Genomic DNA, 14,069 nt, shown 5'->3' with positions numbered 1-14,069 from the left:
AATTAGATTTAAACATCAATCTAGCTGAAAGACTTCATTAGTTAAGAATAGAAAGAAGTAGTAGTATCTAAGAACCAATTAGAAAGTATTCCTAGTCAGTCCTCTGATACTGTCCATACCAAGTGTCCACTGAACCCACTATACAAATATTATATTAAAACCCCAAGAAAAGGCTTAACAGAGTATGAAACCATTTTAATAAAAATTCTGGAAAAGCTATTTATAAAATCTTTCTGGTATTTCAGAACAATAAGTGTCTTATGAAAACTATTTTAACTCCAAATGACAGGATTTAAGGCAGTTTTATTTTCCCCCTTTCTCTAATTTTTCTATGATAAATGTGTCCTACCAGAGAAAAATTTTAGTATAAGAGCACTGTATAGTTCAAGGATTCATTAACTCTAACCATACCTTGCATTTACATGGTACTTGAAAAATCAGGCATATGAAAAATTTTAGAGAAATAGAGGGGTATGTGTGAAGCTAGACAGACCAAGAGAGTCGTCATATTCTCCAAAACTGTGCTGTCCAAACAATAGCCACTAACTACATATGGCAAGTAAGCACATGAAACGTGGCTAGTCCAAACTGAAAGGTGCTAAAAAGTGTAAAATACTCAATTTCAAAGGCTTCAAGGAGGGGAGTAAAGAATCTTATTAATAGCTTTAAAAATATCAAGTACATGGTGAAATGATTAATATTCTGGACATACTAGGTTAGAAAACACACTAGAATTAATTCTGCTTTACTTTTACTTCAACGGAACTACTGGAAAACCACACATGTAATTTGCGTTGGTGGCTCCCATTAACTAGAATATGCATTTTAGCCGAGATCCCCAGGTGAATATTCTACACATTCAAGTTTCAGAAGCACTGTTCCAGAAAACTACAATTTCATTTCCCTTAAATCATAGTAACAATTCCAGTATTATTCTAGCCACCCATTTACTGGAATGCTACAAGGTGTCAGGCACTCTTCTATGCAAGAGTAATACAAGTTAACAAAACAAATTCACTCCCTGTTCTTTCTGGTAGAGTATATTCCACAGAAGACAAGCAAAGAAAAGCTGAAATATAATTAATTCAGCTATCAGCACTTGTATTTGAAAAATGCACATTTGTTCCAGCACTATTGATAAATCAAGAAATTATTTGAGCATAACACAAATTTCCCACTTATCAGCAGTTTCACCTGTGAAAAACACTAGCTGTACCCAGACGAACCAAGCTACATAGGAATTTACAAAGCACACACCCCAAACATCTGCCAGCTACCTCAATTCATCCTGTGAGTTAGGAATCATATCCATCCAGTTAGTGTAACAACTCTCAGAGGGTTCAGATACCCCTCCCTCCATCACTTCAGAGTAACTCACAAGCTGCAGCCCTTTAAGAAGATGCCCACCTCCCACAAGCTCATTGCAGGTCTTTATGAACGTAAAGTACTAAGTTTACTGAAGTGTTACTGTACTCATTAATCATTTAATATGGCATGCTACGATTTTTGTTGGATTCCTGTCTCTTTCATGTGACCCTAACTACATTTTTCCCGTAAATCCTGTGGTGGGATCTTGCATAGCATGATGACTTTCAGGAACACACAAGTCATGTTATAGCAAAATGACAGTTAAGTAACATCAGGTCATATGAAGTACAAGGCAGAATACTCAGTGAAAAGGACGGAAAGTGATGGAGATGGCTATTTCAGAGTGATCAGCAAGGACAGGGAAGGCCCCTGGGAGATGGTGACATTTAAGCTCATCACCGAAGTTAAGAGCGCACCAGAAGGACACACACAAAGATGAATGTTCTAGAGAGGAGCATAAAATGCAGTACTCTTGAGACAAAAACAAACTTCTTTCTCTAAGGCCAGAATGGACAGGGCAGCACAAACAAGGACAAGAGTGGTAGGTGAGGAAGCTAAAGAAACACCCAGACACCACATTACACAGGGTCTTTTATTCACCTTCCGAGTAACAGGGAGTCACTGGACAGTTTTCAGGAAAAGAGTGACGTGAGCTGACCGGCATTTTAACTGGACCACTCTGGACTGCGTGGGGGAAGTAACTCTGTGATGCAAAAAAGAACACCATTCAAAGGCTTCTGCAGAGTCCTGGTAAGAGAGCGTGGTAGCTAGGAGTATAATGGTTGTATTTGAAGCACTGAGAAATGGTTCTAACTACAATCCAAGTATTTAAGCTACTATTAATTGTTAAAACTGGAAAGCTAGGCTCTTAGCTATATATAACACCCTAGCTCTACCTTCAACGAACAGTTCACCAAAGGGTTGTTCTAGGATCAGATAGAAACAGTATAAAAGGGTTTTCAAAATTATGAAGCATCACATAAAGAAGTAGAAAAGAGACTCTTCTGAGACATTTTTAAGACCTAAATAACTGGTTTTGAAATGATTAACAAATAGTATCTCCAATACTTAGTGGAGTCCCAGAAGCAGAATAGTTACAGATGTGGTCCCACATAGAGAATCCCTGTAAAGATGCCCCAGTTCATTGCTACCTTCACTCTTTCCAGCATCATAACAAAATGATAAACTACATACACAACCATTCTGCACAACAGAAGACAATAACCAAACACTTAACATTGAAATAATCTAGCTTTCTGTGAATTATGGGCCAAAAATCCCAAGTATGGTATACCAAAAATTTTAAATATATCTTGCACAACTAAAAAACAGTTCAATTAAGACTGCTTTAAAAGATCAAGGTGAGGGGTGCCTGGGTGGCTCAGTGGGTAAGCCTCTGCCTTCCGCTCAGGTCGTGATCTCGTGATTCTGGGATCAAGCCCTGCACTGGGCTCTCTGCTCAGTGGGAAGCCTGCTTCCCTTCTCTCTCTGCCTATTTGTGATCTGTCAAATAAATAATCTTTAAAAAGAAAAAAAAAGAAAGAAATACCACTGTTATCAGTAACAATATATAACCATCTCTTCAAAAACAATGTTAGAAAGTATTAAGACAAATGATGGATGTGTTCAAATACATGCACATATGTCTAGGGCGTTTGTATGCATTTTCTTAAAACAAAAACAACAAAAACTGAAATACTAGGACGCTAACCTGCCAAGCTTATTCTGTTTTTCTTGAAATGGAACACCTATTTCCTGTGGTCTTTAAGTGAACTATGGAGATCCAAGGCAAACATATCTGTCTATTATCTTATCACAAAGCATCGGTCAATAAAAATAGTTAATATTTATCTATTTCACTGGACTAAAATCCAAGCTTTTAGTAAACTTTAGCTTCTGTATGAAATCTCCAAGTTGCTTTGAGTACAAGTGTCTGAATATGAAGGCCTGAGAAAAATGGCTACTTCCAAACGAAAATATTGGCACACTTTCGTGTTCAAACTCTTTTAAAAAGTAAAACGCTGATGTGCTATCTTGGTCTAGAACTACACACATGTATAGTGCCAATGTCAATGCCATGGCTTTGATAAGGACTAAGTTAGACACAACCACCAAGGAAGTTGGGTGAAAGCATCAAGATACAAGAGCATATGACTTTTAATTTGTGCTACAGTAAAAACCCACCAAATAAGCTATCAATATGCCTAAATGTCTCCTGACACTGTAAACAATTTACCAGAGAAGACCCATTTCTACAGTCAGATCTGCCACTATTTGTTCAATTTTACGCAAGTAAATTTTCTCTCATTTGTAAAACTGTAAAATGGATGGTTTATCTGTTCTACCTTCAAAGAGGAACAGGAGGATCAAATGAGACTGTTAATTTTTGTAAGACTTTCTAGCATTACCAAATGTAAAACATATTTCATTTTATTCAAAGCATAAAGTTGCCTGAAGAACCATAAGATGTGCATATTACCCAAGTATCAGCCTATCACCCAAGGTGAAGAGATTTAAACATTCCTAAATTATATTTTAAAAACTATAAAAGCACCAATTATCCCCAAATTGTCCCTACAGAACGATTTCTTCAAATGTTATATAGTATCTTTTGTTTGAAAATTAGATGAAAATACATTTCCAAATATCTCCAGATATGGCTAAATGACAAAACAAGATAAAAACTTTTACTATGCACGCTAGTATTTTTTCAAGTCTGTAGAAACAATGGTTACTAAAACCACTAAAAGCAATTTTACTTTGTACTCGAAGATATCTAAATGCTCAGGAAACCAATGAGGAATATTTTTCAATGAATCAATTGAGTTAAGCTATCTCCCCCCAAGAAGAGATTTCTAACAAGTATTCCAAATGTATCTTATAATAAGTTTCTTACAAATAATTCTGAGAGGGATGTGAAAAATGGGACAACCCCCAAGAGTTTTAAGTTTTGTGGAACAGCATTCCAGAATCCTTATAAAGATACTTTCATTCCTAAACTCATCTGTACTATCATCATTCTTAAAGCTATTTGGGTAAAATCATCATTTAAAACAAGTCCTCAAGAAAAACATACTTCAATAACTAAAGAGAAAGTTTTTAAAATTCCACAAAAGTACAAATTCAACGTGTACTGTATCCTCATACTTCTGAGGTTTAGATGTCAGCCGCACTTTTAAAAACGTGTTTAAGTTATAAAAACAGATCTAATGATTGTACCTAAGATTCTTACTTTTTAGTTTTTTTTTTTTTAAGATTTTATTTACTTATTTGAAAGAGATAGAGAGCGCGCGCGCGAGCATGAGAGGGGAGAAGATCAGAGGGAGAAGCAGACTCCCTGCAGAGCTGGGAGCCCCATGCGGGACTCGATCCCAGGAATCGGGGATCATGACCTGAGCTGAAGGCAGTGGCCCAACTAACTGAGCCACCCAGGTGCCCTTGGTTATTTTTTTTAAGACTGTTTTGCAAATAACTCCCGAATATATAATAACTTGATTCACCAAGTTAAAGAATCGTTTAAGTAATTTATACTCACGTAACTTCTCTTAAGTTATAATACCCTACATTCTCTTTAATAAATCTGAAAAAGACAAAATCTAACTCCCTAAATTGTACATACTATGCTAGTCTTTTTTTCTTAAGATTTTATTTATTTGACAGAAACAGGCACAGCAAGAGAAGGAACACAAGCAGGGTGGGGGCGAAGGGAGAGGCAGGCTTCCCGCTGAGCAAGGAGCCAGAGATGCTCCTCTCAGCCAGCCCTGAGAGAAGCCCAATGCAGGACTGGATCCCAGGACCCCAGGTCATGACCCGAGCAGAAGGCAGTAGCTTAACGACTGAGCCACCCAGGTTCCCCTCTAGTAAGTCTTTTTTTAACCTAAAGATTTCTACAACTGACAAACCTCCTTACTTTTACTTTTCCTAGTAAATTACTTGGAAGTCCTTTTATACATTACTTCAAAACTGGCACTTTCCAAGGAAATCCAATGTGCCATAAAAGAAATCTAGTCATCAATGTAAAAAATACGTTGTGATTTTGAATCAACCTTGATTTTGAGTACCACATTTGTTTAACCAGCTTTGTAAAATGCAAGTTACAAAAAAAAAAAAAAAATCCAAGTTACAAATCACATAGGCTCTTAAGTTAGTAAATATTTACTAAAGTCTTAAGGTTTTTTTAAACCCTAAAATGGGGACGCCTGGGTGGCTCAGTGGGTTAAAGCCTCTGCCCTCGGCTCAGGTCATGATTCCAGGGCCCTGGGATCAAGCCCTACATCGGCTCTCTGCTTAGCCAGGAGCCTGCTCCCCCCCCCCCCCCCCCCACCGGCCCCTCTGCCTACTTGTGATCTGTCAAATAAATAAAATCTTTTAAAAAAAAAAAGTAAAAAAAAATTAAACCCTAAAATGAAAATAATGTATTTGATATTAGATCAATAAGCACTATAGTAACCTGTTCTTATAGTTTTTTTTTTTCTTCCAAAGATTTATTTGACAGAGATCAAAAGCAGGCAGGCAGAGAAAGAAGAGGAAGCAGGCTCCCCGCCGAGCAGAGAGCGCAATGTGCCATGCAGGGCTCGATCCTGGAACCCTGAGATCATGACCTGAACAGAAGATAGAGGCTTAACCCACTGAGCCACCCAGGGATCCCTACAGGTTTTTGTTTTTTTTTTTAAGATTTTATTTGAGAGAGAGAGAGAGCATGAAAGAGGGGAGGAGAGGGAGAAGCAGACTCCCCACTGAGCAGGGAGCCCAACGTGGGACTCAATCCCAGGACTCCAGGCTCATTACCTGAGCCAAAGGCAGTCACTTAACAAACTGAGCAGCCCAGGCACCTGAGTTTTTTTGTTTTGTTCTGTTTTGTTTCCAAAGAGGGAGAGGGGGAAGGAGATCTTAATCTTAAGATCTCCTTAACCCACTTCTTAATCTTAAGCAGGCTCCACACCCAGCCTGTAGCCCAATGTGAGGCTGGCTTCACAACCCTGAGACACTACCTGAGCTGAAATCAAGAGTCAAATCAACAGAGCTAACCAGGAGTCCTGAAACCTGTTTTTAAATTCAGTTACTTACAGAGGTGCACTGATAATCCAGTTCACTGCGCTGAACTTTGGGAAATGGTTTTAACTTTACCTATATGAATACTTATATATATATATATATATATATATATATATCTCACAATTTATTTAAAAATCTTAATACAAATGCCTGTAAAAAAACATACTTATACAATTTAAAAAATTAAGTTTCAAACACATATCAGCAATAAAAGAAAATATGGGAGCCAGTGAATAAGGACTAAAGTAGTATTAAATGAGAAAAGAACAACCACTTCACATCTTTAAAAGAACTAACAGACACTCCAAACTTCGGGATGGAGATCTGTATTTCACATTTATTACTACTCATACATCGTAATTAAGGAATATGGCAGCCAGGCATACCAGAAATGGTAGCTAGAAATGGAGCTATTTTACCAGTTAAAAGGTTTCAGAGGGAGGCAGATAAACAGCTAAAAAGCAAATCAGAAAGTGGGGCCTAACTTAGCAAATGACTGTATCAGAAAAATTAGAAGTCTTTTACAAATGAACCATCAGCAACCAGATGCAAACAGAAAGAAAACTAAAAGCCTAGAAGTACAGAGTTCATATAGGAAGCAAAATTAAAATCAGAATTGAAAGAAAAAAAAAAAAAAAAAAAAGGAGTACAGAAAAAGTTAGCAGCTAAAACCACCACTAGCTGGCCAAGAGTCAAAGCCCTTCAAACTAGTTTTTCCAGGCCAGGATCACATCTTTCCTTTCAGGAATACCACAAAATTGTTGCCCCGTGTTTGCTGAATAAGCAACAGAACAGTCTTGGGGTTATTTCATCTGTAAAGGAATTATCAGGTATGGTTAACTGTGAATGTTCGAAGAAAGCATTTACAGAACTTTCCCAGAGTGCCTAAACTGACTTCTTCCCACATCTGGAGACAGAGGATACACGAACCAGATCACAATCACTAAAAGAAAACCCAAGATACTTATCTGTAAGGAGATGAAGTACCATATCCTATTTTGTCACAATTACCAAAATTTTAAAAATAAAGCAGAGTACAATGCAAACAGCACCAGCCTTCCAAGACCTAACATTTAAAATGAAGTTCACTATAGAAAAATAACCGAAAACAGTATCATCTCAAACCGTATCTAACACTAGAAAATTTACCCACAAAATTAAAAATATTAATAGTTTAAGTAATTTTGCCATCAAAGAACTTCTAACACTTCAATAACCAAACCCACCTCCTACTGGTTATATACAAAATATAATTTATCTGCGTAAGTAGCACAAAGTTATAGCTATATTCAACAGAACTGTATCCCCCTTCCACACAGTGCCAAAATTCTTTCATTTCAATGCTATCTTCTGACCATTATTTTCCTCAACCCAGTAACTATGGACAGAGCCAGGCCTATGTTTCTGATTATCTGATTTCACTGAATAAAAATGATCTCCATCCTAAGAGGCGGAAAAAGAGGACCAGAAGATGCAGACTATTTTTAAAAAGTGAACAAAGTACTGAGAAGCTCCTGGACAGAAAGCCACATGGCACTCATTTGAGTTTCCTTAGAAGCTTCCGAAAGCACAATCACTGTTGTATATATGTATCTCAAACATAAGATCTTATAGTGGGGAAAAAAAACAATGTTTTATTTACCCCAGTGAAAATAGTTTGTGCCTCAATACATGCTTTAGAATCGAAATCTGCTTTTTTGGTAAATTCTGGGCCAATTAAATCTGAAAATAGTTACAGAATTTATTTACTTTTTCTTAGCCTCCTAGCACAAAGAGCCTGAGGCAGGGTAATAACTGAGTAACAGCACTATACAAAATAAAGGAGACTAACTTTTAAAAAAAGTTGAATGTCTGTATGAACACAGTACAAAAATTACATTAATAAAATCCTGGAGAATACGGAAAACAACATTTTAAACGCTAACTACAAAAACCCAAAATAATTTTCTGATCACAAGTCATTTTTTTAGCTTGTAAATGATCTCAAAAACCATACTAAGCTTTTAAATTCATAACTTATCAGTAGGAATCACATTTGAACTCCTTATAAAAATAAATTTAAACAACCTAAGAATCTCAAACTGAGTCAAATAAATTGAAGACTTTACTTGAAAAGGTGATAAAGTTCTTTTCTTGGAAAAATGTCCTGTATTTCTCTCATCATTAACAAAGCATTTGATAAGTTATATTCATAAACACATTCTCTTATAAGCCACTGGTATCCATTTTAAGATACTCAGCTCAATACCTTATTTCTAGAGTGACTTGTTTATGAAGTAAATTGACAAATAAAATATTTTGATGACATAATCATACAGGGAAATATCATGCAACCTACTGTTTTACAGAGAGCTATTAAGTATATGTGCAAGTTTCATCAAAAAAGCTACTCACCACCATCCCTCTCTCTAACTCTGTGAATATGCACATTTTTGGCCTTACTGTGACCTGTGCTGTCACTATATTTGTTTTCAGGACTATCAGATCTCCGCAACATTTTATTTGGTGGTGAAGGATCTGCGGCGTCTCGCATTTTTTCATGTCTGTGATCACCGCTACTGGGGTGACTCTTCGATGAATACTTAAGTGCCTGTAAAACATCACCCCCCCAAAAAACAGAGAGAAAAAAATGAAACTTTAAACTTCCTAGATGATTTTATCATAAAATTTGGCATATTAACGTCAGTTTATGAACTTCTATCATAAAATTAAAATTTCTATTTCTAATTCTGCCTTTAAGTTATTCAGACACCTAAGTACCTAAGCCTTAGTCTAAGGATTCTTGAACAAATCAGGTTAAAAAAAATTTTTTTTTTTTTCATTATTTTTTTAACTGCCAAAAAAAAAAAAAAACACAACACCTTGGTACATTAAATCCTTAATAAATTTTTCTGGAAATAACAAAGTTTAATCCAAAGTAGAAACTAGTGTACTAGTTTCATCTTGAGTACTAATGTAAGCTTGTGTTCTACAACTGATACACACAGATACAAGTATACACTAAGAATAGCATGTTTCTACAAACCTACCAAAAAAAAAGCAACCATCAGTTTCACCAATTTCTGATCCAAAAAAACCCATTTCACCTCTAACTTACCTACTCTTGCACAGGTATTGAAAATAATTTTGAGGTATAAAAATGTTGGCGGTATTTCTAACATAATTTAATGGAACTTCCTCACAGTGGTTTAGTTTGATTCTAATACATATTTAAGACAAACCATAATAAACCAGTGTTAATTAGTAGGTTTCAGAGAAGCAGATTCAACAGGGTTTAATCTTTTGAGTATGCAAAGATAATGAACAATGTTTTTACACATCAAGGGACCTAAGATTTTTAACTTGAGCTTTAAGAACTCATGCTAACTGGTAACATAACAATCAGCTTAGAAATTCCTTTAAGTGATTAGGTGTAGAAAGTGGAAAGTTTTATTTCTGGTGTCATGTGATAGTTACCAACCATTTATGAGATTTCCACCTCAGAACAAGGCCCACTTTTATCGCAATTTTTAAAAACTTTACATGCAGAAACTGCAGTAACAAAAAAGAACCTACCTACCTAGAACCATCTATGCTAGAATGAATTATCCATAAAAAGACTTCTGACCATGGAACGAATTATCCAAGATTTCAAAGATCTCAATTCTCAAAAAGAGAAAAGCTCTTTCACTAGTAACTCAACTATCTGCACCAAAAACAATTAAAATGGGGAAGAGATAGTTTAGGAAACATACTTAAGAGTTGAAAATCAATTAGTTATTTCTTCTCAAGCTTTCCATCTAACTTAGGTATCGTTACGTTAACTTTTAGTTCCCAAATACAATAAAAATGGCTCAGAAGTCACCTATCATCTCATCCCTTCGATTCCTTCACACCGAAATAATCGAGTTAGGTCCTTCCTGGCTAGATTCTTTTTTTCTTAAAAAAAAAAAAAAAAACAACAAAAAACCCTGAACTTCCTCCAGTCACCTGTCAAAATGTCACTAAACCTTGCTGGAGAGCGCTAACAGAACCAAATACAAAATTTTAAGGGGACCCGCGGTGCTAGTTTCAGATTTGTTGCACAGAAGGGCCTGCAGCGACTTCTGAAGCCTGCGCTCGAGTAGCAGTTCCTCCCTTCCCCCTCCGTCCCCCCACCCACCCCTCCACCCCTCCACCCCGGCCTCGGCTGGTACCTGGTAAGGCTGCGAGTCCCCCCTCCGGTCGTGACAGCTGAAAAACAGGAAGAGAGAACGCGATATGAGACACCTCGGTGTGGGGTAGGAAGAAAACGGGTTCCCCCCCAGCGCCCCTCCCCGCGGGAGACCTACCAAACGACCGGCAATGAGCCCCCCACACACACACCGCACACACACACAGCCGGCTGAAAGACGGGAACGAGGGCGAAAAGCCTGAGAACCCGGCCCTCCGCTGCCTCCACACTCACTCCGTCCTCGCCTGCTCGCGCGGCTGCTCCTCCTCCCAGCCCGATCCGGATCAGGGTTAACAACAAAAATGGCGGCTCAGCCAGCACCAGATAAGGAGGAACAGCCCCCCCCCCCCCGCGCCGCCGACGCCGCCACCGCCCCCCGCCCGCGCTGCGGCCCGGCCCGTAACGAAAAGACAATTTACCCATCACTGAGTCTCTGCTGTTTCCTCGCATACATTACCATCAATGCCCGGCCTGTGAGTGTGTGTCGGGGGAGGGGGAGAGCGGCCGCGAGAGGCGGGCGGGCGGGCGCGCAGGCGGCGGGCGGGCGGCAGCACCGGCACCAGGGCCCGACGCGCCCTCGGCGACTCTCAGCACCTCCCCGTTACTGGCGCCGGCGTTCCCGGGCCATCTCCCTCCGCCGACACCACGCTCACTCTCAGCCCAGGCAGCCGCGCCAACTACACGGCGGCAGCGGCGAACGGGGGGAGGGGGGCAAGACGACGCGTCCGGCTCTGCCCCGCGGAGAGCTACTGCCTCCTCCGCCTTCTCTTCCTCCTGCTCCTCCGCCTCCTCCCCTCCTCCCCCCGTCGTCGCCGCTGCCTGGTCCTTCTCCGCCGCCTCCTGCCGCTGCCGCCGCCGCCGCCGCTGGTGCCGCCGCTGCCGCTCCACCAACTACATCCGGGCAACTCGGGCGCCGCGGCCTTCGGAAAAGCTCGGCAGTTTCCGCCGCGCCCCTCCTCTCCCACCCTCTGCCTTCCTCCCCGCCCCGCGCGGCTCCGGAACGCCGCCTTCGGCAAACCTCGGCTCCGCCCGGCCTTCCTCTTCCTCTGAGGCCTGGCTCGCCTCCTCGCGACCCGTCAGCTCTTTCCGGTTGTCGCTTCTTTTCCTCACGCGCAAGTCCGGCCGCTGCCGTTCCAGTTTAGGAATAGTCCCGCTCGGGGACCTGCTCGAGGCTGGTCCCGGGGGCTCCGGGGTGCGCGGGGTGGGAGCCGCCTTCGGGAGGAGGACGGTGGGGCGCGAGAGGAGCCATCGCGGACTAAATAAAGGAGGCTGCGGCTGCTGCGCGTGCGCCCGGAGGCGCGGGGGTGGGAGGGTGCCCTTGGGTGAGCTCTCCGGCCGCCCGCCCCCGCCCCTCGGGGCTCCGGCGGGGTGGTCGGAAACCCCGGGTTAGGCGGCTGGCGGGCGGTTACCAAGGAGCTTCCTCGGTCGGCAGCGACGGCAGCTGCGCTCGGAGCGGTGGGGAGCGCGCCGCTGCTCCGTGCGGCCCGCTCCCGGGAGCCGGAGCCCGGGCCTGGGCACTTGCCTCAGACCGGCCGCCGAGTGCGCGGCCGGCCTTCGGGGGGCCGGGGCCGCCTGGATCTCGCCCGTTAGAAGTAAGTCTTACCCCCAGAAGCGTGCGGGAAGGCGAGCTTGCCGAGCGAGGAAAGACGCAGCAGATAAGGGGTGGCGTACCGAATGCGGGAAGGCCGTGCGCGGCTTGAGGCGGGAGCGCCGCTCCGGGCAGTGAATGGAAACCGAGGCTGACCGCGAGCTGGAATGGGTTACTGGGGGAAGGTGGTGAACCGCCTCATCCTTGTTTCCTGTTTTCCGCCCGCCCCCGCCCCCACCCCCCGCTGTGTTCTCTCCACCCTCTCCTTTATTTCCCATTTTTCTCTTCTAGTTCCTCCAACTCGCTGAAGCCCTTTGGTGAAAGAGTGCTGATTCCGCTGGAGGTTCTGCATGTGAATTAAGGCACCGGGTGTGCTACAGGAAGCTGCGACGAATTGGATTTTATAGACAGCGGCAGGCACAGTACCGACATTGGCATATTGGGAAGGGGGAAAGTCAAGTATATCCCCCCAAATTAAGCTTTACTGGAAGGGTGGCGGTTGATACTCGAGTGGGGTTTCCCCCCTGTTCCTAAATTCCTTATAAGGCAGCACTAACTTAAGGAAAAGATTGTAACAAAGTAAATATATATTTGCATAGAAGAAAAAGGTAAAAGAGGAAACAAGCCAGAAGAGCTAAGATCCCACCAAAAACCAGTATCAAAAAGAAACCGACTGACTTGGTATCCCACAAGTTACGTTACTGCTGGGCCTAATGAAGAGAAGGTATGATGTGGGGAGGAGGCCGTGAAATCACAATTGAGAGAGAAATGTTTACGTAGCCTGGTTTGTCACATCCACCTGCCAGATGTTAGGATTATTGACTGCTGTTTTCCAGAACCAGTAAAAGCCTACTTAATGCCCCCATGAGCCATCAGTAATTAAAAAGACTGCCAATGACTGAAATGGGGAAAAAATTAAAAACCTAGAGTCCTATGTGCAATCTCTTTTTTATTTAAGATTTTATTTCTTTTAGAGAGAGCATGGGGGAGGGGAGGAAGGAGCAGAGGGAAGGAAGATGGAGGTGGAAAGAATCTCAAGCATATTCCTGCTGATGGGAGCCCCACCCAGGGCTGGATACGGTGACCCTGAGATCACTATATGAGCTGAAACCAAGAGTTGAACTCTTAAGGGGCTGAACACCCCTTAGGTGCAATTTCTAACACTTTTGTAACACATAGAAGACAGAAGATAGCAGCTTTGCAGAGTACACAAAGTAGCACATACATTTTATATAGAAACTTCTTAAAAACTGGCAGCAAAATTGATGACTAATTTCTTGATGCTAATGGTGTGCTGAAATTTTGATATATACCATTTGTTTTTCTGTAAAGTTTTTTAAGATTTCTTTTTATTTGGCCCAGAGAGAGGACAAGCAGGGGGAGCAGCAGGCAGAGGGAGAACAGCCCCTGTCCACCCCACTCCCCCAGAACAGGGAGCCGGATGTGGGGGATCAATCCCTGGACCTTGGGATCACTACCAAAGCCCAAGGCAGAGAGAGGTTCAACCGACTGAGCCAGCCAGGTGCCCCTGATATTTTACATTTGATCAAAAGCAGCAAATGAGGAAACTGTAGGAGGCAATATAGTTTTCATTATTTATAGATCCTATATTTGCAAATCTGCCTACTCATTAAAATTTGTAATCACCAGTATGCATAGCAGTCACGGATATGCACAGGGTGGCGAAAAATTTAACATTCTCAGCTGAGTTTAACAAGACAACACTGGTTAATTCTGCTCTCCTACTGTAAATAAATGTACTTTTCACAATATATATACTTTCAGGGTTTTTGCACTTTTCATACTTATCAGTGGTTTTGCTTTTTTTTTTATTGTCATCTCTTTGCTTAGTATTAAATTTCTTTA

General features: G+C 41.6%; 1 protein-coding gene and 1 long non-coding RNA gene across 13 annotated transcripts in view; one reads left to right on the top strand and one right to left on the bottom strand.

Moving 5' to 3' along the window:
* The window catches only part of WAC (WW domain containing adaptor with coiled-coil), an 86,385-nt gene extending 73,884 nt beyond the window's left edge, over positions 1-12,501 (bottom strand). For 3 of the 12 annotated variants that reach the window (XM_046010841.1, XM_046010842.1, XM_046010846.1), the window contains exons 1-3: positions 12,219-12,501; positions 10,599-10,635; positions 8,818-9,031 (exon numbers count right to left, since the gene is read on the bottom strand). In XM_046010841.1, the coding sequence (XP_045866797.1) occupies positions 8,818-9,031; positions 10,599-10,635; positions 12,219-12,481 (514 nt within the window). In that variant the 5' untranslated portion in view covers positions 12,482-12,501. Of the gene's footprint in view, positions 1-8,817; positions 9,032-10,598; positions 10,636-10,849; positions 10,926-11,034; positions 11,548-11,633; positions 11,767-12,218 lie in introns of those variants that run through there. The other 9 variants (XM_046010843.1, XM_046010848.1, XM_046010852.1 and 6 more) reach the window with 9 other exon arrangements.
* On the top strand, positions 12,066-13,137 carry LOC123945880. Its single transcript, XR_006819512.1, has 2 exons — positions 12,066-12,207; positions 12,495-13,137. It is a non-coding gene; the product is annotated as an uncharacterized LOC123945880 (long non-coding RNA).
* Positions 13,138-14,069: the final 932 nt, after the last annotated feature.

This window comes from Meles meles, chromosome 7 (assembly GCF_922984935.1).
Source record: "Meles meles chromosome 7, mMelMel3.1 paternal haplotype, whole genome shotgun sequence".
NCBI classification, from domain to species: domain Eukaryota; kingdom Metazoa; phylum Chordata; class Mammalia; order Carnivora; family Mustelidae; genus Meles; species Meles meles.
Note: the sequence above shows the minus strand (reverse complement) of the source record. Positions and strands in the feature narration are given on the sequence as shown.